The sequence below is a fragment of the Balaenoptera musculus genome, chromosome 14 (assembly GCF_009873245.2).
Source record: "Balaenoptera musculus isolate JJ_BM4_2016_0621 chromosome 14, mBalMus1.pri.v3, whole genome shotgun sequence".
NCBI classification, from domain to species: Eukaryota; Metazoa; Chordata; class Mammalia; order Artiodactyla; family Balaenopteridae; genus Balaenoptera; species Balaenoptera musculus.
Window position 1 is genome coordinate 27799997 of NC_045798.1, and position 27733 is coordinate 27827729.

Here is a 27733-nt window from a genome sequence, read left to right on the forward strand (position 1 = left end):
GTCACCCGGTTCTGCCATTGTTGGGGCCATCCTGCCAGCTGGGGGAGGCCACGAGGGCCTCCCCTGGAAAGCTCACGGAACCCCCCTGAAGGCCACAACCTGGCTCACTGCCACCAAGACTCACCTGAGGAGCTGGGGCCCCTGGGGCAGTGTCTGCAGCCAGGTCACACACTGGCCCCCATGGCCGTCCAGGGTGGCGACCACCCTCCGTGTCTGCAGGCTCCAGATGTGCACCAGCCCACGCAGGGACCTGTTCAGACAAGCGCCAGTCAGGCTCGGGCATGGTGGGGAGCGGGCTGGACACCACACAGCCAGTGGGTCAGGTGCTCCAGCCAGCAGCTCCCAGCTCAGGGGACAGCTCTGAACACACAACCAGGGGACACGTGCTCCTCTTACAGGGAGGACGGCAGGGCCCTGGGCAGCCTCTTCTCTGGAGAGGCGGGGAGGCCTGCACTGACAGTGCCAGCTGCCTGGCACCTCTAACGGAGACCGTGTCCCTGCATCCTCCACGGGGGAGGCCCAAGGGGACAGCACGTCGAGGGCTCTGAAAGGGCGAGTGCCCAGGTGATGGGCAGCCTGAGCCCCTTACCCCCTGACTTTACCCTGGGCCGGGGGTACTCACCCTGAGAGGAGCAGCGGGCGCCCCTGCCCCTGGGCTCCTTCGCAGAAATGCAGTGCGTGCACCGCCGACTGGGCGCCTCGGAGGACAAACTGGGGGTCTGGTGGTGGGAGTGGCGGGGCCGCCATGCTTGTCACCTGGGGACTGAGGAAGGGCGTGAATGACTCACCTGTCCTCCTTCGGGAAGGCACAGGAGCGTCCCTGGATGCTGCCCACCCCTGCACCTTCTGTCCCAACAGGTACCGTCCCCAGGCAAGGGCAGCAGTGCCCACACCCCTCACCAACTTGGGCAGGGTCCCCCTCGTCCCAGCTGTCCACACACCGGGAGCACTCGTCCTGCCCTCTGCCCAGGCCTCGCTCCAGCTTCTCCCTCGGGGGGCCCTCCCCAACGAGCCCCCCCAGCCAAGTCAGAGGTGTGTGGGGTCTCTGGTCTTCGTCACATGGGCTGCAAACACGGCCCGCCAGGTCCCAGTCCTGCTCATCACAACCTCCAACTGTTACAGCCACCCAAGGAACCATCCGGTGAGCTGCTCTAGGCCTCCCAGGCTCAGGTTCGAAGTGTTCCAGAGCCTGCACGCTGCCATCAAGGGGCAGAAGGGCCGGCACAGGGGTGTGTGGGCAAGGGGCGGGGCCCAGTTACCCGGCCACTCCCCTGGAGGGCTGCTCTCAGAGGACAGACCCTTCCTCAAATCACTGGTCCTGTGTGTAAGGCCTGCTGGGCCCACCCACCCCAAAGGAGAAGCTGCCAGGGTCCCCCCCGAGCCCACCCCAACCACGCCACCCCAATCTCACAGGCAGCCAGGGCCACGTCTGTCTGCCCGCAGGCCCTGGGCCGGGCCGAGGGTGCAGAGGGCACGGCTAGGAGCGGACCCCCCGGGAGCTGGAGCAGCTGGGGCAGCTGGGGGGCCTCTCCTGCTGGGCTCTGGGACAGTCCCCACCCAGCCTGCACACAGCAGGGGGGAGGCACCCACACAGCCGCCAGAGGGGGGAAGTGAAAGGGCCGGAGTGGGCCGTCGGGAAGGGGCTCCGGGGGCAGAGGGACAGGCCACCCCCGCATAGGCTCCCACCGTGCAGCCCCCCAACACACACACATGTGCTCACACAGGCGTGCGCACGCGCGCGCGCGCACACACACACACACACACACGCAGGCAGCACGGTGGCCCTGGGCAGCGCCAGCAGAGACCCAGCCCACACCTGCCACCTGCCTGCGGCCTGACGGGCGTTTCCAGAACCTCACCGCACCAGGCTCGCTCCCAGGTGATGAAATCAAGTCCTCCTCCACTGTTTTCCCCAGACGTAGGGAATAAACCCGTCATGTTGTTACAACAGCCGGACGCTCAGGCCAAGACGAAGCCTCGGCAATTAAGGGCTCCATCATTTCAAGCAATTAAAGTAAACACTTTATTTGAAAACTAATTAATTCTAGCTACATATTTTTCCCATGACAATACTCTATGATGACTTGATTTATGACGTCTAATTATTCTTTATTAATCTAATTGAGAATAATCGTATTATCCTATCTCCTGGCACCAGGCCGCCCGGTGAGCACGATGGCCGCCCACAGGCCTTGCCCCCCGCCAACCTTGCCCCCCCTCTCCACTGGCCTGTCATTCTCCCCCCACCCAGAGGGCAAAGGAGCCTGAAACTTAATCCATGGAGCACAACTTTGGGTTCTGCGAGACACATTCCTTTAAAAATTAAAAAGAGAGACAGTCTGACAGCCTTTCCACCATTGCTACAAATGCCCCCAGAGCCCCCGAGTCCCGGCCCACAGACGGAGGACAGCCGCAGGGTTACTCCTGTGGAGGGGGGGACCCGGCCTCCCCACTACCCTGGTGTGGGAGCAGTGTGCAGCGTGGGCAGGGCCACAGAGCCTGCAGCTGGCCCTGTCCTAGGGCACCTGCTGCCCTAGGGACCTCGAGTCCCAGGTCCACGAGGGACAAAGTTTGAGCCCTCTGGAGGTGGGTAATCTCGAAGGAGTATCCCCTACGGATGAGGTCCCCGGGGCCATGGGCTCAGTGTTAGGCTGAACCAGAACCAAAGCTGTGCTCGGAGACTCCAGAACGTCACCGCCCTCAGCTCTCTGCCCCAAATCACAACACCTTGGGGCCCCCCAACTGCAGTCTGTGCATCTCTCAGAAGGACCCCTTCAACCCAGGCCTCAGTGAATTCACAGGAAAAACCCTAAGAAATGCCGGCTCCCAGCCAACACTCGTAAAAGCAGACAAGGAGGCCCAGCACTGCGAGGACCAGGAGCACCAGGAACCGCAGGCGCAGACCTGGATCCGACCAGAGAGTTCAGGCCTGTGAAATACAACACTTCACGGCTTTAAAGAAATAAAAAGATGGAACTGAACGTACAAGCAGAGAGCATCACCTCTCAGATCTGGAAAATGACCTGACTGGGGAAAAGCTATCGGGAGCAGGAGATCTGCTGTGCCTACAGGTCGTTTATGAATCACAGAGGAAATGCTCCTTCATGAGGGGACACCGGGCTGTCACCACCGGCACCATCCTTGAAGCGGGCCACCCGCAGTAAACAGCCTGCATCACTCATCTCCCAAGGGCCCATCACCGTCCACCTCTGCCAGCAACGTGCGGGAACCTCCAAACATACCCACCAGGGGCCCAGACAGGACACCCAGTTCAGACTCATGGCAAAGGTCAAGGTCAAGAGAAACAGCGAGAGAAACAGCAGGGTGACTCTTCTAAATTCAGAGACTAAAGAGCATGTCTACCAAATGCAACGTGTGAACCTTGATTAGATCCTGATCAGAAACGGGGACCACAACTGGAGGAATCTGAATACAGGCTGCAGATAATATAGAATTGGTATTGCTAAATTTCTTGGGGAAAACAATGGTATTTTATGTAAAAGAGTGTCCTTATTCCTAGGATACAGTATTTTAGGGATGACATGTTATGTCTGCAATCTGTTTTCAAACGTTTCAGAAAAAAAACCCTCGACCTGTGTCTAGCTACATACAAGTACACAGGCAGAGAAGTAAAGCAAATGTGGCAAAATGCCCGCCGTCGGTGAACACAAGTACTCACTACTCCACACTTGCCACAAACCCACACGGGACTTGTATCCAGAATAGATAAAGACACAGATCAATACCATAAAGAAGCAAACACCAAACGTTAAATGAGCAAAAGACTTGAACAGATGTTTCACAAGAAACATAAATACCCAACAAACATAGGAAGAGATGTTTAACCTAATTAATAATCTTGGAAATGCCTGTCAAACCCTATTGTGAAATAACTGCACTCCTAGCAGATTAGCCAAAAATTAAACAGCCTGGTAAATGCTGACCAAAATGTGGGGCAACTGCAGCCATGTACCACGTTGGAGGGGCCTACATGGAAACAATCACCGTGGAAAACAATCAGGGACCACCTGGCACGCCCTATGACTCAGCAACCCCATGCTTAAACACCCTAAAGAAATTTGCACACTTGTACACAAAGACTTGTACAAGAGTGTTCATAGCAGTATTGTACATAATAATAAAAACTAGAAACAACCCAAATGACCATCAACTGCAGAATGGGATGCTTCTGGCACATTCATATGACAGAATACTCCACAGAACTGAAAATGAATAAACTCCAGTGTCACACGGAAGAAGTTCAAAATCATGATTTTCTTCAAAAGACATTAAGGAAGTAAAAAATGAGCCTAGAAACAAGGATAAAATAGTTGCAACATATATCTGATAAAGGACTCATACTCAGAATATGTGTCAATAAGAAAAACAAGTTAAAGTGATTCCAAAAGGCTGAAATTAAAGATAGACAAAGGAATGTCAGGCAAACGGAAACAGTAAGAAAAAAGGAGTTGAAACACTGACATCAAAATTTAATTCTAGGGACTTCCCTGGTGGTGCAGTGGTTAAGAATCCGTGTGCCAATGCAGGGGACACAGGTTCGAGCCCTGGTCTGGGAAGATCCCACATGTCGCGGAGCAACTAAGCTCGTGCACCACAACTACTGAAGCGTGCCCGCCTACAGCCTGTGCTCCGCAGCAAGAGAAGCCACCGCAATGAGAAGCCCGCACACTGCAACAAAGAGTAGCCTCCGCTCGCCGCACTAGAGAAAGTCCGCGTGCAGCAACAAAGACCCAACATAGCCAAAAATTAATTAATTAATTAATTTTAAAAGAAGTTTAATTCTAGCCAAAAAGCATCAGATTTGACAAAGCCAGACACTTTCTAATACTAAGCTGTGGTTCACAATGAATGTATGAACATCTATGTACTAAGTAGCAGAAACAACACCTTTATAAAGCACAAACTACAGGAGATGCAAAGAGGCACAGAAAAAAACTCACTAGTAGTTGGAGAATGTAATATACTACCGTCAGTACAAGTCAGACCAAGTGACAAAATAAGTAAGGAGACAGAAGACTCAACAAGGTAAACAGTATGGAACTGTAGGGAACTCCACACTCTGACAACAGACACTACACCTTCTCCTCAAGGGCACATGAATGCATTCTCTGTGATCATATACTGCGTCACAAAGGAAGCATCAGTAAGTTCCGCAAAGAAGAAATATTAACATTATAAACAATATTCTATGATCACAGTGCAATTAAACCAAAAAATTAACAAAATAAAAACCAAAAAGATCTTTCCAACTAAAAATTTTTTTAAATTTATTAAATGACTTCTAGGTAAAAGGGGAAATACTTAAACCACAAATTTTTTTAAATGATAAAACATTACATACCAAGATTCATCAGATATATTTAAAGCTTTGGTCAGAAGAAGAACAGAGATTGATATCACTTATCATACAAAAATAGCAAATACAATATTAGCAAACAAAATACAACATCAAATTAAGAACATAATACATGCTGACCAAGTGGAATTTATCCTAGAATGCAAGGTTGGTTCAATTAGGAAATCCATTAATGTCATACATCATATTAATAGATTTATGAAGAAAAAGCATATGATTATCTCCATAGATGCTGAAAAAGCCTTTGACAATTCAATACCCATTTTTAATTAAAACACTTAAGCAAACAGAAACTGATGGGTTTCTTAAAAATGATTATAATACACACACACACACACACGCACACACACACACACACCCTCCTTAGTTCTAAAGCCAACACATTACTTATGAAGAAATATCGGAGGTATTTCTATTAAGATCAGGATACCCACTGTCTACACTACTAGTCAACATTGTATGGGAGGTTTAAGCTGATTCAGTTAGACAAGAAAAATCAATTAGAGGCATATGAATTGGAAAAGAAGATGTTAAATTCTCTTCCAGATGACATGATGGTATACATTGAAAGCCCTAGATAATCAATGATAAAACAGATCCAAACATTAAAAGAACAGGACTCCCCTGGAGGTCCAGTGGTTAAGACTCTGTGCTTCCACTGCAGGGGTCATAGGTTCGATCCCTGCTCGGGGAACTAAGATCCTGCATGCTGTGCGCCATGGCCGCGGCCAAAAAACAAACAAGCAAACAAACAAACAAAAAAACAAACATTAAAGGAAAACTTCAGTGATAGTAGCAGCAAATAAAACTAGCAAAGAGAACTCAACAGCTTCCATGTACACAAACAATAACCCGTCAGAGAAAATCCCACTTACAATACCAACTAAGAAGATAAAATACTTAACAATAAATTTTTTAACTTTTGCACGTCAAAAGAGATAAAAATCAAAGTATCTTTAAAACACATAAAGTCTTCAAAATTAAAGAAGGACTAAATACCAAATAGAAAATTGGGCAAAAGACATGAATAGACAATTCACAAATGAAGAAATGAAAATGGCCCTTAAACATAAGAAAAGATGCTTAACCTCACTCATGGAGAAATGTAAATTAATACCACCTTAAGAGGCTTCTGGTTCTGGCCAGGATGAAGCAGGCTCCCTACAGCCTCTCTCCTCTCTATCTGGCCGATTGCAACTAAAAACTCTAGACAAAATATAAACAGCAATTACTTGAAAACTCTGAAAAGTGAACAATAGCAGACAGACTTTGGAGGCCAGTAAAAAGTTGGAGAATTGATCTGAATGGGCACAAGCTTCCTGCTTTTATTTTTATGTCTTGGGGCACTGCCTTGAGGGTGGGTCCAAGTTGCACTGCTGCAAGGCAGTGGTGGCTAAAACTTGGAGAGACACTTTTTCTCTGCACTGAGATTAGTTTAAGTCCTAGATTGAGTTAAAAACAAGAAATATAGTCAAAAAGCCAATAGAATCCTAGATTCTAAAAAGTTAGGGTTCGACTCCCTGATGGCCTGTGTTTCTCTTCTCTCTTGGCCCTGCCCCAAAGATGGGCCCTGGACATGGAGCTATGTGGAAGAAGTAACTCTGAGAGACCCCTGTCTTTCTGGCCAGAGGAACCATGGAGAAAGAACCCTGCCAGATCCTATGTGGGTATGAGAATGGCAGAGAGGAGAGAGCTAAAGAAAAAGATCCCTTAATTCTGTGAATGAACCCACAAAAGCCCCAGGCTCTTCTCTGAGCTGCATACGTGTGGGATAGACCCAAAGCAGCACCAGCTTTAAGACCTGAACTAGGACCTAAACCACTGCCCAAGTCTCAGGCTGACCCCAGAGTGGCTGGTGAGTGGGACAGACCCAAAGCAGTGTATCAAGAGCCTTGAAAATGGAAATGAGAGTAAAACTGTAGCCCATAGAGGGTGAGACAATCTAACTGGATTGAATGCCTGTTAACACGAAACTCAACATTCTCCAGAGGACCCAATGTAATACCCGGTCCAGGGTATGTCTAGGATACAACACAAAATTATTCAACACACAGAACCAGGAAATGAGGTCAATTCTCAAAGGAAACGACAATTTACAGATGCCAACCTCAAGACAGTTCAGATGTTGGAAATATCAGATAAGGGGCTTTTTTTTCCCATACATTTATTTATTTATTATTTATTTATTTATTTTTGGCTGTGTTGGGTCTTCATTGCTGCGCGTGGGTTTTCCCTAGTTGCGGCGAGTCGAGGCTACTCTTTGTTGCGGTGCGCAGGCTTCTTATTGCCATGGTTTCTCTTGTTGTGGAGCACGGGCTCTAGGTGCACGGGCTTCAGTAGTTGCAGCACACAGGCTCAGTAGTTGTGGCTCGCGGGCTCTAGAGCACAGACTCAGTAGTTGTGGCACACAGGCTTAGCTGATCTGCGGCATGTGGGGTCTTCCCAGACCAGGGCTCGAACCTGTGTCCCCTGCATTGGCAGGTGGATTCTTAACCACTGCGCCACCAGGGAAGTCCCAGATAAGGGTTTTAAAGCAGGTTTTATGATTATACTCCATGAGGCAAAGGTAAACACACTTGAAATGAATGAAGGAAAGTTCCCAGCGGAGAGAAAAATTTTTTTTAAAAAAGGAAGTTCCAGAACTAAATAATACAATATCTGAAACAAAGACATTCAATAATGGAATCAGGGATGACAAAGGAGAGAGTCAGTGACATGAAGACTGGTCAACAGAAATTATCCAATATAAGATCAGAAAGAAAAAAGACTAGAATAAATGATTAGAGCATCAGGGACTGCGGAATAATAGAAAAGGTCTAACATTCATGCATGGGAGTCTGGGGAGGAGAGGAGATGGGGTAGGAAAATTACCTGAATAAATAATGCCCGAAATGTCACGAATTTGGGAAAAGACACAAATGTATAAATTCAAGAACTCAATGAATCATAAGCAGGATAAACTCAAAGAAAACCATACTCATATCATAATTAAACTGCTGAAAAATAACAGCAGTAAAATCCTGACAGTAATGGCACATTACACATAGGGAAATAATCATCTGTGTGAACGTGAATTTCATATCAGAAACCATGAAAGTCAGAAGACAGTCGAACATCTTTAGAGTAAACAAAAGAACTCTACATCCAGCAAATTATCTTTTGGGAATGAAGGCAAAATAAAGGTATTTTCAGGTGAAGGAAAACCAAGAGAACTTCTTGCGGGAAGAAATCCTCTAAAAGAAATATTAAAGAAGGTTCTACAGCTCAAAAGAAAGATCAGAAAGAAATGTGGAACTCCAAGAAGATAGAGGAAGAGAAATAGTAAACATAAAAGACAAATTTCCACCTCTTAAGTGAACATGTATATTGTTAGGGTTTGCAATCTGACAGCTATAACATTAAGGGGGGAGGGTAAGGGGACCCATATGGATGTAAGCCTTCTACTAACTATTAAAAACATAATATATAAGAGATATAGACAAAAAGCTAACCGAAAATTTAAACAGAGTATTTGAAAATATCCAAATAATCCAAAAGAAGGATGGAAAGAAGGGACAGAGGGCCAAAGCATCAGGAAAATGAGAAAACAAAATGGAAGACCTAAATAGAACCATAAAATGACTACAATAAACATAAATGCTCTCAACATGCTATTGTAAGACCCAACAACTATAAGCTATTTTTAAAAAAGCCTGACTGTAAATTATCTAGAAGAAACCTACTTTAAATATAAAAACATAGAGGACCTCCCTGGTGGTCCAGTGGTTAAGACTCTGTGTTCCCAATGCAGGGGGCGTGGGTTCGATCCCTGGTCAGGGAACTAAGATCCCGCATGCCACACAGCGTGGCCAAAAAATAAATAAGTAAATAAAATAAAAAAATAAAAACATAGATAAATTGAAAGTAAAAATATAAAAGAGATATACTATACAAATGACAAAAAAAAGGTGTAATGGATACATTATTATCAGACAAAGTAGACCTCAAAACAAGGACTATTAACAAGGAAAAGAAAACACACAATGACACAAGGCATCAATTCATCAAGAAGACATAAAAGTCCTAAACATGTACTCCGCTAACAGCAGAACTTCACAATGCATGAAGGAAAAACTGATGGAAATGAAAGCAGAAGTAGACAGATACATAATCACAGCTGGAGACTTAAACTCCTCCTCAGGAATCAACTCAACAAGTGGCCAGAAAATAGTACAGGAGACCTAATACTGCTATCTGTCTACTGGACTGAGCTGACATGAAGTGAACATTCCACCAACAGAACAACTCATACTTCTCAAATATACATGGAACGTTCATCAAGATAGACCATATCCTGTGTTTTAAAACAAACCTTAAGGGCTTCCCTGGTTGTGCAGTGGCTGGGAATCTGCCTGCCAATGCAGGGGACACGGATTCGAGCCCTGGTCCGGGAAGATCCCACATGCCACAGAGCAACTAGGCCTGAGCGCCACAACTACTGAGCCTGCACTCTAGGGCCTGCGAGCCACAACTACTGAAGCCCACGTGCCACAACTACTGAAGCCCACGCACTTAGAGCCCATGCTCCGCAACAAGAGAGGCCACCGCAATGGGAAGCCCGCACACCGCAACGAGGAGTAGCCCCCACTCGCCGCAACTAGAGAAGGCCTGTGCGCAGCAATGAAGACCCAATGCAGCCAAAAAAAAAAAAAAAACCTTAAAAAATGTAGAGGAACCTTTGTTACTATGTGAGGTGACAGATGTTAACTGGACTGATCATGGCAATCATTTTGCAATATATACAACTATCAAATCATTATGTTGTATACCTGAAACTAATACAATGTTATATGTCAATTATATCTCAAAAAAATGTAGAAGAACCAAAAGCTCACAATGTTCTCTGACCTTATGGATTTAACCTGGAATCAATAACAGAAAGACAACTGGAAAAATCTCCAAATATTTGGAAAACAAACAACATGCGTTTAAATAATCAATGGGCCAAAGAAGAAGTCCCAACAGAAATTGGAAAATATTTGAACTGAATAAAAATGAAAATATAAAATATCAAAACTTGTCAGATGCAGCTAAAGCAGGACTTCGAGGAAATTTATAGCATCAAATGCCAAATTAGAAAAGAAGAAAGAGGCAATTCCCTGGTGGTCCAGTGGTTAAGACTCCGTGCCTTCACTGCAGCTGGCCTGGGTTCAATCCCTGGTTGGGGAACTAAGGTACCACAAGCCTCATAGTGTGGCAAAAAAAAAAAAATTAAAATAAAGGTTTTCTTTAAAAAAAAAAGAAAGAAAGAAAAGAAGAAAGGTCTCAAATCAATGACCTAGCTTCTACCTCAAGAAACTAGAAAAGAGAAGAAAAATAAGCCCAAAGCCAGGAAAAGGAAGGAAATAATAAGGTCAGAAAAGAAATAAATAAAACATAAAATTGTAAAACTACAGAGAAAAATCAGCAAAACCAAAGATTGGTTCTTTAAAAAGATCAATAAAATAGATAAATTGCTAGCTAGCCTGACAAATGAAAAAAGAGAAGAAACAAATTATAATAATGGAAGAAGGGTTATCACTACAGACACCACTAACTTTAAAAGGAGGATAAGGAAATACCGTAAACAACTCAGTGCACATAAATCCAACAACTTAGATGAAATAGAAATTGAAGACCACAGACTAGGGGGTTTCTAGGTCACCTAGAAGAAATGACCCGAATAGCCCTATAGCGACTAAAGGGATTGCATTTTTAGTTAAAATCCTTGCAAAGAAAAGAAAACTCCAGCCCACATGACTTGACTGGCATATTCTACCAAACATTTAAAGAGAAAATAGCCCCAGTTCTATATAATTTCTTCCAGAAAACAGAAAAAAAGGGAACATTTCCCAATTCATTTTGAGGCCAGCACGATCCTCATACCAAAACCAGATAAAGACAGTACAAGAAAAGAAAACCACAAGCCAATACCCTCATGAATACAGATGTAAAAATCCTCAAAAAAAATGCAAATCAAATCCAGCAGTATATAAAAAGAATACACTATGGGGGCTTCCCTGGTGGCCCAGTGGTTAAGAATCTGCCTGCCAGTGCAGGGGACATGGGTTCGAGCCCTGGTCCAGGAAGATCCCACATGCTGTGGAGCAACTAAGCCCGTGCGCCACAGCTACTGAGCCTGTGCTCTAGAGCCCGTGCGCCACAACTACTGAGCCTGTGCTCTAGAGCCTGTGAGCCACAACTACTGAGCCTATGCGCAACAGCTACTGAAGCCCGCGTGCCTAGAGCCTGTGCTCCGCAACAAGAGAAGCCAGTGCAATGTGCACAATGAAGAGTAGCCCCCGCTCACCACAACTAGAGAAAGCCCACGCGAAGCAACAAAGACCTAATGCAACCAAAAATAAAAATAAAAATAAAATAAATAAGTTTAAAAAAAAAAGAATACACTATGACCAACTAGAGTTTATTTCAGGAACGCAAAGCAGATTCAATATTCCAAAATCAATAGAGATAACTCCATCACATTAACACACTAGAGAAGAAAAAACACAAGACCATATCAGCTACACTGATACAGAAAAGGCATCTGGCAAAATTCAACATCCATTCATGATTTTTAAAAACTATCAGTAAGCATGATCCACAATAGAAAAACGGATAAATTTCATTTCAAGAAAATTAGAAACTTTTGCTCTTTGAAAGATGATGTTAAGAAAATGAAAAGACAAACTACAGACTGGGAGAAAATATTTGTAAATCATGCATCCACAATATATAAAGAATCCTCAAAATTCATTAGGAAAGTAAAGAAAAAGTAAATAAAAACAGAAAGTAAATTTAAAAAGAAATGGGCAAAAGATGTGAATAAACACTATAGCCAAGAAGATATGCAAATGGCAGATTAGGACCTGAAAACATACTCACCAGCTTCGGTCATCAGGGAAACGCAAACGAAAGCCACAGTCACATGCACTACACGCTTATGGGAGCGGCCCACATTAAAGACTGACCACACCCCTGGCTGCTGGGAAGCACGTGAAGCAAAGGAACTCTCCTATGAATATACTGGTACGATGGCTTTGGAATAAAGTGTGGCTGTTTCTCCAAAAAAAGTCCCAAACTGGGAACAATCCAAACATCCATCAAGGCTGAACAAACGGTGGTACACCCATCTTCAACAACAAAGGGGCACTGATCACGCCTCCCCACGAATCAACCTCAAAATCCTATATCGACTAAAAGCAGCCAGAAAAAAAGAGTAAATACCCTATTCTATTTATATAAAATTCTAAAAAGTGCAAACTACCCAGTAGCGACAGGAAGTAGATGAGTGGCACCTGGGGAGGGGCGCTGCAGGGAGTGGGGAGAGACCTTACAAAGGTCGAAGGTTGGGAGCAAACCCTAGGGATTCCCTAAGGACAGCAGGCACATTCATGTCTTGGGTATAGTGATGCTTACACAGGTGTTGGAACTTATCAAATTATCCACTTTAAATATGTGCACGTTTTAGTATATCAGTAATATTTTTAAAAACTCAACAGCAACTAAACAAAAGATCTGAACAGACGACACTTCACCTATAAGGTGTACAGATGGCAAATAAGCACAAGAAGATGCTCAGCATCCTTAGCCTCTAGGGAAATGCAAATGAAAACAACACGGTTCAAATGAAGAAGACAAACCCCCAAGGAAGCCAACGGCCACTAAGCCGCCGGTGAGGATACAAACTGCACACACGCCCTGGATGACAGCCCAGCAGGTCCCTGGAGCACAAAACAGCCGATCGTCAAGTTGCCAGCACTCCACCGCTGGATATTTAATCTAGAGGAATGAAAACATATGTGCAAACAAACACCTGTACCTGACTGGTCTGTTCTATTCAGAATATCGCCCGAATGCGAAATGACAACACACCCTTGGGCAATAAAACAGGAAGAAAGTATTGATGAACGCAACACAATGGACGCCTCCCCAGAAAATCAGAGCGAGTAACAGGCTACATACTGCTTGGCCCTATTCACACGGCATTCTGGAAACAGCAGGGCCAGGTAGACAGCGTGACTGGAGGTGCCGGGGGCCAGGGTCAGGGGTCAGGGGTGGGCTCATGACCAAGGGGCAGCGAGAGGAGGGCTCTGACCGTGGAGCGGTTTCTGTACATGTGTTGGGACTCCCTGTAAGTACGTGTCTCAACAATCAGTCCTGATCGATACTGTGAGTTCACAGTGATGAAGGAAACGACTGAAGAAATAGACCAACGGGGAGAGCAGACAAATCTGAGCAGAATTCCAAGTGACCTGCAAGGCGGTGGAGCTGGACCCCTGACTGCGAGGGTGTGCGTGGAGGCAGCCCTCCTCACAGGGGAGACCCGACAACCACCACCATCCAGGCGATCAAGGTCATGCTGACGGCACGTTCCCTGGGTCTGATGCGGTGCGATGGCCCTTTATCTTGGAGGTCTTGCTCCTAGAAACCCAGACCCCAGGCTAATCTCAAGAAACACACACGGCAAATCCCAGCGGAGGGTACTCACCTCGAAACTGTCTCGGGCGTCACAGCCCAGAGGGACCCAAGGGGATGTGACCAAGTGTCACATGGTCCTGGCTTAGGTCCTGGAAAAGGACACAAGAGAAAAACTAAGGAAATCGGAATAAGCTCCAGACTTGGGTGGATCACAGTGCTCGAGGCTGTTCATCACGGGACGACCGGGCCGTCCCCACGCACAACGGTCGCAAGGGGAGGGCACCAGCACTTTCCAGGCACGGGGCAACCACTGGGCCGCCGCCCTCCTGGCCATTTTTGAGGAGGCTATTTTTCAAATAACATATATTGAACAATATTTGGGGGCTATTTTTTCTTGACCTACAGTTAATGGTATTTGATTTACCACTAAGGTATTATGAAAACCCAGTTTCCTGCCTAGATTTTTCTAGCTTTAGATCCAATTTCTCATTCCAGTTAAGGTGACTTTAAACAGATTTAATGCCAATTTTTAAGTGCTTCTCCTATTTGAAGTGATTTCCCATCTTATTTTTGCCCTAATATAAATAGACTTAAATCCATCAATAGCGCCCCCAACACAAGGTAGTCAGTACTCAGCTAAGCAATTTACTGGTAACTTTTATCATCTTCATGCTCATCGTTACTCCCAAAGCAGAGCAGCACCAGGGAAGGAAGATGCTGACCCAGCAGTCCCCTCTCTCTCATGCGGCACGGCCATTCTAGCAGGAAAACTCTGAGCTGGCCGGTCCTCCAGGCCAGGAGGCACCGAGACCCAGTCCCTCTGCACCTCCCAGGCCACACCTGGACAGGCCATCCTGAGCAGGCCCCATCGCCCTCCACCTTCCTGATCAGCTCAGACCACAGCAAGGCCCAAATCCCAGAACTGGCCCCTGGAAGTCACGTTACAGACGCGGCGGCCCGGGGGCGGTCCAGGCCAGATCACTGGGAAGCCTCCTGCTTCACAGCAGGACATGGAGGTCTGACCACCGCCCCTCCCCCATCTCTGAAACGCAGGGAGGTCCAGGGGAGTCAGCACACAGCGCGTCAGCAACAAGCCCACGACACAGGACAACCCTCTAGGTAGTCAGCCTCTCGTCACCAAGGTCCCTGTGGGTCAGCGTCCCGTCCACGGCGCTGGCTCACTGGGTGAGGGCGGCCCAGTGAGTGACACCCAGGCTCCCAGGAGTGGTCCCCCAATAAGTAAGGCCGAGGACACAGCCCCCTCCGAGGAGGCCGGACTGGCCCACAATGCTGTGGAGAAGCTGCAGGTGAGACAGGGGACAGCCTGCTGGGTGACAGCCCTACCCTGCTCCCTGCAGCTCGCTCCCTGGGCCAAGGAAAACGCACCAGCCGCCCTGCCCTCCTGCAGACTGCCAAGCGTGGGCCCAGCCCAGGGAGGACCTGGCCCCAGCACCAGCCCTGGCCGCCCCCCCTCCGCCCCCGTGCCTGCAGAGCCCCGGCCAGGCCCGGGTGCAGCGGCAGGTTTGCCCAGGGAAGTCAAACTTCACAAGGAAACCATCTCTGGAGTGGGCTCTGCGTGGCCATTCGGAGTCAAAGGCGTGCTTCATAGCCCTCCTGAGCCTGTGCACGGCCAGGGCCCCTTCCCCTTTGAAGCCTCTGGTGAGTGATTGAAGCGTCTCCTTTCTGAGGGGCAGATAGCACAGTGTAATCTGACTCTAAGCCCCGGGATAAAGGTAGTTTGTTTCCTCTCAGCCTTTCTGTCAACACCTCCTCAGTAATTAGCCCTAATTATTACCAAGGGCCAGCCTCCCATTCGGTTATTAAATCAGAAATAGTATCGTGGCCGGGCATCTGTCAACGCCCGGCTGGCGACCTTGGATTCACTGAATCCTCTGTCAGTATCCGTGGCTTCAAAGATGCGGATCCTGGGGAGGGGTTCCGGGGAGGCAGCTCCCTGGCCCGGGGAGGGGGTGGCGAGGAAGACAGTGTCACAAGCGGCCCCGTGCTTAGCGGGCCTCAGAGCCCATTGGGGAGGCGGGAACCGGGCACCATCCCTACACTGCCTTCCCCCAACCCAGCCATGCCTGCCTCCCGGGGCCTGATGTGACCATGTGTGTGTGGGTGGGGGGAGACCAGGAACACCCCCATAGCCCTTCCCCAGGCCTGCCTGCCTCTGGCACAGCGTCGCCCAGGAGCCCAGGTGGTAGCCTCAGTTGTGCCCGGTTGCGCACGGCCTGAGGCTGGCAGGCCCGTGCTGGCTGTTCTGCAAGTGCACAGGGAAGACTCCTGAGCCCAGCTGGCAGGAGCCCCCTGAGTCCCGACTACAGCCTACCCACCCCGCCCCCCGTGGGCAGGGCACCTCCCCGTGAGCAGGAGGGTCCACAAGCAAACTCGGGGATGGCTGTGGACATGAGTTTCCGAAGTGGAGCTGAGTGCTGTGCTCCTGAGGCCCGGGGAGGACAGCCACCCACCCGTCCTGGGCCTGAGCTTCTTGTTCCATCCAAGAGAAGCAAGTCACCTGCTCCTGCAAAGCCTGGGAGGGGCGCTGCTCCCTCTGGCAGGATCCACTGCTCAGGCAGCAGCAGCGCTGACCTCACCTCCCTGGGGCAGCATCCCAGGCCCTTGGGCAGCTGCCAGCAATTCGTGTGAAGCCCCTTGGGGGCTGTGAGTGTCCCTTCCAACTCGCCCCGTGTTTGGGGAAGATGGCCACGGAGGACCAGGCTCCTCCGCTGGGGTCAAGGTCCACGTGATGTGATGGGTGCCTGGGCAGAGGTGAGCACAGCCTGTTCTCCCCTAAGCACCTCTGCGGCCTGACCAACACAAGGTACGAAGGGCTTCCTACAGCTGAGGGCTTGGAGGCGCCAACTGGACTCCTTGGGATGGAGGGGCAGGCCATCCTTGCCGGGCCAGGAGGAAATGCCAGGGTGAGGAGCCACTGGTCCAGGAGCTGGAGATGGCAGGAAGGAAGGCCACTTGGGCATTCTCAGCCGGCCTGCCCGGCACTTGCGGGCTGGGGTGGGACCGACCAGCAATGGGCTGCCGCCCTGGTTGTTCCCGGTGAACGCACAGAAAAGCTCCATGTTTTACAGGAAGTGGGACCATTCCCAGGCACCAGCACTGGCCTCTGGGTCCCACTTCTGCCAGGCGGGATGGTCCACAGGGGCCAGTTCCCCAGGGCTGACAACAGTGCCCAGACGGCCCTCCCCAGGGCCTGGGACGGGGCCGATGCCCGCAGGCTGGTGCCCAGGAAGCTCCCGTGAACCCAGTCCCACTTGGAGAGGGGCCCCTAAGCATGGTGGTGGTGAAGGGCGTTATCATTTGAGGCCTCTTGGGGGCCGATGTGGCACTCCCAGTGGCCAGCAGGCATCCCTGCACCGTGGCTGCACTTCTGCCATCCGCACAGGCAGGTGTAAGGGCGCGGGCTCACTCCCGACCGCTGGCCCAGGCCGGCACTGCTCGGACGCACAGGTGGAAGGCAGCCAGGGACGTCCCTCTTCACCTTCTTACGGCCCCGCCAACAGGGAGACAGGGCACCCAGGGAGAAGGAACGGGCTGTCAAGGGCGCCCTGCAGGCCAGGAGATTCCAGAGTCACGTGAAAGGAATAATGTTTAAACTTGGGAATATAGAGTAATGTCTTCGAACCCTCTGTAGGGGTCCCAGATACAGAACAACTGGGCACATCCTGCTCGGGGCTGGAGCAGCTCTGCGCACAGGGGCGACGTCAGAAGGATGCTCACGACAGCACTGCCCAAGACTGCAAAGATGGGAAACAAAGAAATCCACGTCGGGCATTCTGATGGCCCAGCTGTCTCCCCCAAGTTCCCATGTTGAAGCTCTACTCCCAGCACCTCAGACGTGGTTGTGTCCAGAGGCTTCAAAGAGGGGATTAAGGTTCAATGCGGTCATATGGTGGGCCCTGATCCAATAGCACCGGTGTCCTCATAAGGAGGCGAGGACACAGACACACTGAGGGAGACCGTGGGGGTACACACAGCAAGGTGAGGAGCCTCGGGAGCAGCCAGCCCTGCCAACACCTCAGTCTCGGATGCCCAGGCTCCAGGACTGGGAGGAAGCACCTCCTGTCGCTTAGGCCATGCAGCCTGAGCAGGTGCGCACGGGCATCTCTCCCCACGGCCCACGTGGCCCCCCCTCATGGCTGCACAGCTGTGTCCCGTGGCTCGGCGCTGAGGGCCCCACCCACTTCGCGGGAGGGCGCAGCGGCTTCCTCAGGCCAGGGGAATGGAGGTGAGTGACGCGCACCACTAGTGGTTCACAGCGGTCCTTCCCCAGCCTCTGCGGTCGTGGAGAAATGTAGCCAGTGGAGCCCTGTCGGCACGGCCCGAGGGACCACAATGGACGGGGTGGCCACAATGTGGAGGTTCTGTTCCTGCAGCACACTCGGCCCGCCCTGACCAACACAGCGCCAGCAGCCTGGTGACCGCACTCCTCGCTGCCGGACCTCCAGGCTGTTAACAAGGCGGTGAATACCCCACTGGACCCTCAGCCCTACCCCGCCCCCTTGAGGACCGGTGATTCCGATGGCTCATGGTTCAGCCGAGACCGTGGAGCGAGCAGCCGCCACCGGCACGCGGGCCAGGGTTCAGCGTGCCCAGAAGCCTCCTGCGGTTCCCGGCACCTAGAACGTCTCGAGTCCTGGAATCACAGCAGAAAATCTGCCCGTACCTCCCCATGGTGCTTTTGTGACTTTTTACCGTTAAATCTTTAATCCACCTGGAGCACGGCTGGCACAGAGTGAGTTTCATTGTTTTCCAGACAACTGACCAGCTGCTCCAAGTCCTCTCACTGAATGATCCACTTTACCCCCATTAATTGGAAACAGCCCTGCCAGAGTGAACTAAACCCCTGTATTTATACGGCTTTATTTCCAAGTTCTCTGCTCATCCTTCCACACCAACTTCCACGTCCTTTCGTTCCTGCAGCTTTAAAAAATGTTCTGTATCTCACAGAACCTCGTCCTCAACACTTCCGGTGTTAGAAGTTTCCTTGGACACGGGCGCTTTACAAACCTTCCCACAGTGCCCACCGTGTCCCAGCTTTAGAAAATGAGACCTCCGGGTATTTCCAAGGGAAGCGAGGGACAGACACAATGGTCTGGAAGGCACGCCCCAGCACAGCCCGCCTTGAGCACATCCAGCAACCCTGCCAGGCCCAGAGCACCTCCTCCGGGTGGGCTGCCTGCATGTGCAGAGCCGGGAGTGGCCATGACCCAAGGGCCCTTCTGCCACACACAGCAGAGCCCCCTCTCCTGGCCCTCTGTGTTCCTTCTCCCCCCCAGAGGAGAGCAGCTGAGTCATCACATCTGCCCAAAGGCAGGGCACAGTGCCAGCTAAAGATGGGGCAATCACTTTGCGGAACCATAGGTGCTGCCTGTCTGGAAGGCCAGCGCCCTCCCACCCTCTCCCGACCCCAGGAATGGGTGACCTTGCCCTCACAACTGAGGCCTGCCCCCCACCCCCGTCCTTTTCTTCATGGCCAGGTCACAACAACAGAACCCGTTTTCCACAGGTCATCTGTCCAGTCTCTCCCCAAAGCCCCGAGGCCTGCCGTGGCAGAGCTGACCCTGAGAGGTATGCTGGACCATAACCCGAGCCTGCAGGAACCGTCTGGGGCCCGAGGGGGAAAAGGCCCCCAGTGAGACCGGGGGTCAGAAGGGAAGATGGCAATCTTGGGCTGAGGGAACTCACTCCAGGTCCACTAAGTGGAGACGGGAGAGGCAGCCTGTGCAGAGGGCTGCTGACTGGGCCACCCGCCCCAGAGGGCGGCTCTGGGGCCCCAGTGTTGCCAACGACACCAGACCCACAGGTGGGCCAGGCCACAGCTGACCAGGACAGCCTGCAGGAGGGGGGCCCGGGCCTGAGCAATAGCATGGGGGCAGCAGTGTGACCAGGCTGGGCTGGAACATCCAAATTTCTCCACTGGATCAGAACCAGAACACACTGATTTCTTGTCAGCTTGCTTGTTTCACTTCGGGGCTATATCAGCTTCCCACCTACTTCTAAGACTTGCAGCTGTTTTACTTACGAGGTGTTTGTGCCATAAAATAACTCACAAATAAAACCACCTGAACCCAGAACCTTTTCAAGCAAATTACTAAAGGAAGTAATCCCAACAATGTCTATTTTACTTAAAATTTTTTACCAGACATTTGTTTATTACTTTCCTTCCTAAAATGACTTTCTGATTGCAGTTGTATTTCCACTTCTTTTTCTTTCCTACTCTCCAGGAAGGTGTTTTCTTTTCCCAATTATAGGACCCAAAGGGGCCTGAAATGTTTGCCTATCTGCCCCTCGGAGCAGATGCACTGTGCCCCTCCTGTGCTGACCTGGGCTGGAGGAGCCTCCCAGTCAGCTATGTTACTAGAAAACCCTCCCTGTGCAGAGCGGGTCCTCCTTCACTCCACCCTCGGGCCTGGGGGCTCACAGCCCTGGTCTGCTGCCTGCTCCTCACTTCACCGCCGGCCTGGAAGCTAGTTCTCAAGGCCACACTCCTCCCACCAAGCCTCCCACTCCCATCCATTCAGTCAGACCCTGCAATGATCCAAGCCCCTGTCATGAACCACACCTGCAATGCTGACCAGGTGCTCGCTGCTGGGCCCAGGCTCTGCTCCCACTGATACACAAGGACTCACTCAGCCATGGATCCAACTCATGTTTAATAGCACCGATTGTGTAGCAGGGACACGAGGTTGACTGATGGAGCCCTACCCTAGGGACTCACAGTCCATCCAGAGACACAAGTCATTACAGCGCTGGGCGTGAGTGCTGAAGCAGCCAACTGCACGAGTGGGTGTGGAGGCAGGACTGCTGAAGAGCAGAGGGGAGGGCAGCACGGGCCAAAACAAGACTAGATGCTAACACAGCAGGCAAATGCCTGGAAGGGAGCTAAGACTGGCAAGGAGGCCCCCACCCCACCCTCCTGCATCAAAGCTGTCCCAGTGGGCCAGGGCTGCTGGTAAGCCCATACATAGGGAAGCACCCTTCTCTGCCAAGACACCCTCCCACTTACACTGAATAATGAAAGCAGCTGCTTCCTCCATGCAGCCTTCCTTAACTTCCAGTCCAGAGGATAGGGGACACAGGGAGCAGAGACTGCGGCAGGAGTCAAAGCAGACACCACAGGAGTTAGGTCCAAAAGGGCTGGCACAGCAGACCCAGTCCAGTCCCAGCCAGCACTGAAGGCGGTGGGTTTGGGGTGGAGTAGTTACAAGGACTGTACAAACTTGATGGGGACTGACCTACGCAACTCTTTCCAACTAGCGGGAACAGGCCAGGTGAGAAGGCGCTCCCCAACAAGGTGTTGGGATGCAGCCAAGAGCCCAGTGGGAGGCAGCCTCTGGGCTACTGAGGGAGTTGGAGAATGAGGGGCACAGGGCAGAGGCCATTGTCCTGCTGTGCCCTGGGGTGGGGGTTTAAGGGGAGCTGTTTGTGCTCAGACATGGTAGTCGCCAAACAAGTGCATCTCCTGCCCAGCAAAGGGGCAAGTGGACAGGGCACTACCTGGTGTACCCCATCTAGAGTTAGCTGGCAATACCCCACTGTCCTGACAGGGGGCCGTGGGGTTCCCTGGTCACGCAGGCCACTTCATGACAAGGGGGCACTGCCACACCTGCCCAGGCCGTGTTCGGAGTCCAGTGCCGTGGGTTGGGGCGTGGGACAGAATGGTGGTTCTCCTGGGGTCGCTGGGGTGTCCACTGCCCCCTGTGGGGTACCTATGGATGCCTCCTGGCCTGCCTCTGTCTCAGAAACCTCTTTAGTTTTCTGGGGTCCTGGAGCCCCTGGGTTAGTGGGACCTAGTTTCTGGGCAGGGGGTTCAGCAGATTCTGCAACTGCAGGGACAGGTTTGGGGGCCGCCTCCCCTGGCTGGGAGGAAGACGGCCCCACGGGACCAGGACCGGTGCTGCCTGCAGAGCTGGACAAGGCAGGAGGCTCCGCAGGCCCAGGGCTGCTCTCCATGGCTAGCAACTGCTCAAATAGAGTATTTCTAGATGTGGAATTGGAACTAGAAACAGTGGGGGTGGCCAGAGCAGCGGGGACAGACCTGGGGGGAGTGCCCATGTTGAGGGCCAGGGCCTCTGAGAACCTAGCTAAGTACTGTCTCACCACAGGCAGCTGTGGGGCCACTGGTGGCTGGCTCGAGGCCAGAGGCAAAGAACAGGGTCCTGCAGCGTGGTACTCAACAAAGTTGTTCGGGTTTTGAATAACTTCCTCAAGATCCTGGCAAAAAAGCTCATAGTCGTCGGGCAGGGGCAGGTCTCCATCGAGGTAGGGGGCTGCCCACGCCCGGGCTCGGCCCGTCAGGCGCCCGAGGATCTCGCAGACGCGGCTGAGGTTGTCCCGGTAGTGCTCAAAGCGGAAGGACATGTAATCGCCCAGCTGGGCCAGAAAGCGGTCCAACAGCCAAGGGGAGCCATCGAAGGTGCCTGGGTCCGAGCCGGGCACCCAGTGGAAGTCCACCCTGAGGGGCCGCGGGCCCATGCGCATTGCTGGGGGGCCCCTCTCTGCGGGCTTACCACCCACAGCACCACTCGCCGAGCTCTTCTGCTCCATGGTCGTGCGCACACACACAGGGTCCCCACAGCAGGGCCGCTCAATCCAGGGATCCACTAGGGGGGTGTACGCAACACCAGGAGTGGCCCCGTCCACCTGCCAGGGGTGTGCATTGGCGTAGTTGGCTGCTGCCCGGATGGGATTGCGAGGGCCCTGGCGCCGGCCACGAGGCATGCTGGGAGCAGACGGGAGCTGCCACGCCAACTAGAGAAAGAAGGGGGAGAGGAGGGAGGGACGGCGCCCGGAGGGTAGGCAGAAGCGGCGCGCAGACACAACGGGACAGACGGCTGCGGAGGGGTGCTCCAGGCAAGTGCTGAGTGGGGAGCTGACCACTGCGGCCTCAGAAGAGCTGAGAAGAGCTGATGGGACTGTCAGACGCAGGCCACCATCCAAGGCGATCTGTCCAAAAACAAGGTGGGAAGAGTGGGAACTAGGCCCAACCACCACCACTGGGCAGCCGACCCTGGGCCCCCACCAGGAGCTCTCCATGCAAGGGGGCCCAGAGGCTGGCCTGGGAGGTCCCAGAAGGCAGGTACATGCCACCTGGGATGTTTCAAAGGCAAGATGTGATGGCAGTGATGTCAATCCCAGGAGAAAAAAAGGGGGCCAGATCAGATCCCCCTGGGCTTCCTTGGACAGCCTGGATGGCTGTCAAAGAATTTCAGGAGAAGAGTAACAACAACAACCTTCACTGACGGCTCTAGTCACGCCCAACACTGACCCCTGACAAGGCTGGTCTTCTCGCCACCCCCGAGGCACGGTGGTGAGTGAAGTCACTCGTCTGTAGCCACACACGCCAACAAGTAAGCGGCAGAAGCAGCTGACCCCACCACACGTCACCACGCCAGTTACCAGCTACGCTTCACAGTCCTGTGAACCGTCTCCCAGCCACCCAAGCACTGTACCATCAGGTGCAGAGTTTGTCATAAAATCTTTTTACATCACAGCCCCAAAAGCATGGCAAGCACTACCTGAGTGCCTTCCAGCTTTCCCCCCACCCCCGTCCTGTGTCTCCCAGACTCATGTCGCTATTCACAATGCAGCCACCCCCACCCCAAACACATCCTCCCTGCATTCCCCTCCCTGTCAACAGCCCAGAATCCGACCCCCTGAGTTAAATTCCACTTGCTGTGTCTACTCTCCCCACCCCAAGGTGGTCCCTGCAAAGGGACTGGAGAGCAGTGGCCATCACCCCTGAGCAGCCCAAAGAGGCACAAAACAAAAAAGGAGGTGCAATTCCCGTCGGATGCAAGGAGCCCTCCCGCAGTCCAGCCTGAGGGTAGCCACCTCCCCAGTCTCCCTGCAACACGAGGTCCACTCCTGGCCTGCACAGAGCGCTCTCTGCTTCACCCCTCCTGGCGCGATTTCCCCAACAAGCCCTCCACACACACACACACCCCGCCCCCCACTGCTCCACCGGCTCCCACCTAGGAGCGCCAGTCTGCACTCACCTTCGGGGCGGCTTCCCATGTGTTTACCTACCCCCATCTGCGGGAGCTCCTCCAGGGGGCACGGCCTGTTGGTCTTTCCGCCCAGGACCTCCCAGGGCGGCCTGCAGCATTCGGAGCCGCCAGGGCCCCCAGCACCTGCCTCCCCAACCCCCAACGCTGGTGGCGGGGCGGGGGGTGGGGGTCTTCCACCCGAAAGCCCGTCCCATCCTAACACTAAAAACACGCTAGGGCGGCAGAGACCCAAGACAACAGGTAAATGCCGTCCAGTCCAGTTCCTCACCGAGCTCTGAAAAAACGATGACCACGAACCACTCCCGCTCCTGCCCCCTGTGAGGGTAGGCAGCCGCTACCGTGCGCGCCCGGGACCCCGTCCCGCCTGGCTCTCGCTAATTCGGGGAGCGAGGTTCCCAGCATGCCCGGCGCCGAGGGACCCGGCCCTTCCCCGGGACAGGACAGCGTGCGCCCGCGGAGCCGAGGCCGCGCCCGGTTCAGGCGCCGCCGCACGAAGCCCACCTACCTGCGGCCAAGCGGCGCCACGACGGTCCGGTTCCCTCGACAGCGAGTCCGAGCGCACCTACAAAACGGACGAGACCGGCCGTCGTGAGGCGAGGCCAGGGCCGGCGCGGACCGGGGTCGGGAAGAGACGGAAGGGCGCAGACCCCAACGCACTAACCCGCCGGCCGCAGCCTGCGCCCCCAGCCACGAGCAGCGCGGGTCCTAGCACCGCCGTGTCGTGCGGCCACGCCCCCTGCGTGCGCGCGGCCAACCCCTACGTCCCTGCGCCGGCTCCCGGAACGCCCCTCGCTGGCCTCCCAGCCGCGCCGCGCCTGCGCCCTGCGTCGTGAAGCCGCGGTCGCGCAGGCGCTTCCGGGCCCTGCCAGCGGGGCAGCAGGGCGCGAGGGTTGATGGGAGCGCGCCCAGCTGGACGCCGCGCTGAGTGCCACGAGAGCAGGCGGGGCCGCGTGCGCAGGCGCAGGAAGGGCCGAGGCCCGAGGGCGGGTGGGGCTGCGTGCGCAGGCGCCGGGGGCGCGCTGCGCTGAGGACTGGCTTAGTGCGGCGGGATCGTGGCTTCCACCTGGCTCTAGCTGGGACTCAGGGACAGACGCCGTGACCACTGCCCTGAGTTACTGCTGAGCGTCAGGAGGGATGCTGGGGGCCGAGGGCACCAGGGAGGGTTGGCACAGAGGGGCTGCAGCGCTTCCTGGACGGAGTGCCCGCAGAGTACCCGTAGCTGGAGACCCGGCCGGGGCCGGGCGCGTACGTGCGCCCAGGAGCGACGGGGCGGGGTTGGCCCCGAGGACCGTCCCCTGAGGGTTCGGTTCCCTCGCCGTGGGCTGGCTGGCTCGACTCATCCCTCAAGGCTGGACCCCGAGCGGCTGCCCAGCCAGCGCCCCGACACAGGGAGGGCCGGTGCGGGGGGCAGCTGGTGCCCTACGTGCGAGACCTCTAGCACCTCGTGCCCCGGGGCCCCCAGGTGGGGGCAGGTTACCAGTGCCAAGGCGGCCGAGGTCACTGAAAGTGATGTAACACCAGCTCCCTTTCTGCCCTGGTCTAGCGACTTCTTCCATGAAACCATCTCTGAAATGTTATCTGCATTTACAGCCAAACTCACTTGCTTTGATCCTTGAAACGGAATCAAAGATTACACTGTACCTTCTCAGGGTTTGTGGGGCTTTCAGCAGCCTCGCCAAAAATAATAGAGGTGGCACCCAGCCAGGAAACGCCTCCTGGAAGTGTGAATGAAACTTGTATTTTTCGGTTGTGTCTTTCCTAATTGACCTGATAATTTAAACTTCCTGCTTCAAAGGAGAGGGGGAGTTCCTGACAGAGTTCCCGACAGTTTGGCAGCTAAGGCCAACTCAGGGCAGTCAGTGGAGAGTGGGCAGCAGACTTGTGCAAAACACCCAACCACACCCACCCAACTGGGCCACACCATCAGAAAATACCTTTTTGGGTCCAAAACGTTTTTTTTGTTGTTCAGGCCATCTTCTATGTATATATATTTTTAATTGTAAAATATACATACAATTTATTTTAACCATTTTTAAGTGTACATTCAGTGGCACTAAGTATATTCATATTATTATGCAACCTTCACCACCATCATCTCCAGAACTTTTTCATTACCCCAAACAGAAACTCTGTCCCCATTAAACACTCTTCACCACCCCTTTCCCAAGCTCCCAGTAACCTCTATTCTACTTTGTCTATATTAATTTGCCTATTCTAGGTACCTCGTATAGTTGGAATCACATATTATTTGCCATTTCACTTAGAAGAATGTTTTAAAGGTTAATCCATGGTGTGGCACCTATCAGAATTATCGTTCCTTTTTAAGACAATAATATTCCTTTGTACATATATACAACATTTTGTCTATCCATTCATCTGTTGGTGGACGCTTGGGTTCCTCCCATCTTTTGGCTGTTGTGACTGATGCTGCTGTGAATGTGGGTATACAAATATCTGTTTGAGTCCCTGCTTTCAATTGTTTTGGGTATATACCTAGGAGTGGAATTGCTGGGTCATATGGTAATGCTATGTTTAAATTTTTGAGGAACTGCCAAATTTTCTACAGTGGTTGCATGAGTTTTCATTCCCGCCAGCAATGCACAAGGGTTCCAATTTCTACAGGTGTTCTTTTTTCTTTTTTTAAAAAAAAAATAATGGCCATCTTAATGGGCGTGATGTGGTACCTTGTGGTTTTGATTTGCATTTCCCTAGTGACTAGTGACGTTGAGCATCTTTTCATGTGCTTATTGGACCTGGATGTGTGTTTGAACTGGGAGGCCCAGAGGCAGTCATCAGGCTCTGAAGTGTTCAGGGTTGGTGTCAGGTCTGTGGATCCCCAGAGCCAGGGCAGCAAGGAAACAGGGATACGCAGCCCAAGAGGTGACGCCAGCTGCCTGAGGACTGCCAGCCTGTTAAGCCTGCCTGTGCTGCTTGCCCCTGGACCTTCCTCAGGGCCCGTCCCCAGAGCCAGCTGGTGGACAGCAGAACTCAGAACCATTCCTGCCATTTCTTTGTTCAAATTTGCTCTGGTCATTCCTACCTTAGTTCTTGTAGTGCAAGCAATCACTCCAGCTGTCACCTAAGTGTCTTCATTTCTCCCTCATTTTTGAATAATATTTCTGGGTTGTCTTTCTTTCTGAATGTAGATTTCATTCCATTTCTTCTCACCTTCATTTTTTCGATGTGCAGTCAGACACATGTAATGTGTCCTTATTCCTCTGACTGTTTTCACAGTTTCCTCTTTGTCTTTGATTTTCAAGAGTTTGACTATGATATGCCTGGCTGTTTGTTTGTTTTTATGTTTATACTGCTTGAGATTTGTTGGGATTCTTGGATCTATAAGTTGATCCAAAATTCATGAAATTTCAGGTCATCATTTCTTCAAAATTTTTTTATGCCCCATCCTCTCTCTTTTCTCCCTCCGAAGCACCATTATATTAAACTTTCTTTCTTTCTTTTTTTTTTTTTATTTGGCTGTGCCGGGTCTTAGTTGTGGCACACGGGATCTTTGTTGCTGCATGCAGGATGTTCGTTGCGGCGTGCAGGATCTTTTAGTTGCGGCATGCAGGCGCTTAGTTGCGGCATGTGGGATCTAGTTCCCTGACCAGGGATCGAATCCGGACCCCCTGCACTGGGAGCTCGGAGTCTTAACCACTGGACCACCAGGGAAGTCCCTAGACTTTCTACTGTGGTCTCTCAGATCCACAGTAGAATTACCTCTATTGTTACTCTCTATTCTTTTGATTGGAGAATTCTTATTTATTTGTCTTCAAGATCATTGACCCTTTCTTTTGCCATCTCCAAACTGTTCTTAAAATCCGTTAAAGTCCATCAAGTTACATTTTCATTACTGTTATACTTTTCAGTTTTAGAATTTCTATTTGGT

General features: G+C 51.8%; 2 protein-coding genes across 5 annotated transcripts in view; both read right to left on the reverse strand.

The window, feature by feature from the left end:
- The window catches only part of GNB1L (G protein subunit beta 1 like), a 45874-nt gene extending 21283 nt beyond the window's left edge, over positions 1–24591 (reverse strand). The window contains exons 1-5 of one of the 3 annotated variants that reach the window (XM_036823569.1): positions 24509–24591; positions 24353–24409; positions 13887–13965; positions 623–763; positions 125–250 (exon numbers count right to left, since the gene is read on the reverse strand). In XM_036823569.1, the coding sequence (XP_036679464.1) occupies positions 125–250; positions 623–747 (251 nt within the window). In that variant the 5' untranslated portion in view covers positions 748–763; positions 13887–13965; positions 24353–24409; positions 24509–24591. Of the gene's footprint in view, positions 1–124; positions 251–622; positions 764–13886; positions 13966–24352 lie in introns of all 3 variants that reach the window. The other 2 variants (XM_036823571.1, XM_036823568.1) reach the window with 2 other exon arrangements.
- On the reverse strand, positions 20472–24579 carry RTL10 (retrotransposon Gag like 10). Of its 2 annotated transcripts, XM_036823566.1 has the most exons (3): positions 24509–24579; positions 24353–24409; positions 20472–22783 (listed from the first exon to the last, which is right to left on the reverse strand). In XM_036823566.1, exon 3 carries the CDS (start codon positions 22556–22558, stop codon positions 21419–21421), a length of 1140 nt encoding a protein of 379 aa, XP_036679461.1. In that variant the 5' UTR covers positions 22559–22783; positions 24353–24409; positions 24509–24579; the 3' UTR covers positions 20472–21418. The 2 variants fall into 2 exon arrangements, with proteins under 2 accessions (XP_036679461.1, XP_036679462.1); XM_036823567.1 differs by lacking the exons at positions 24353–24409; positions 24509–24579 and adding an exon at positions 24116–24312.
- Positions 24592–27733: the final 3142 nt, after the last annotated feature.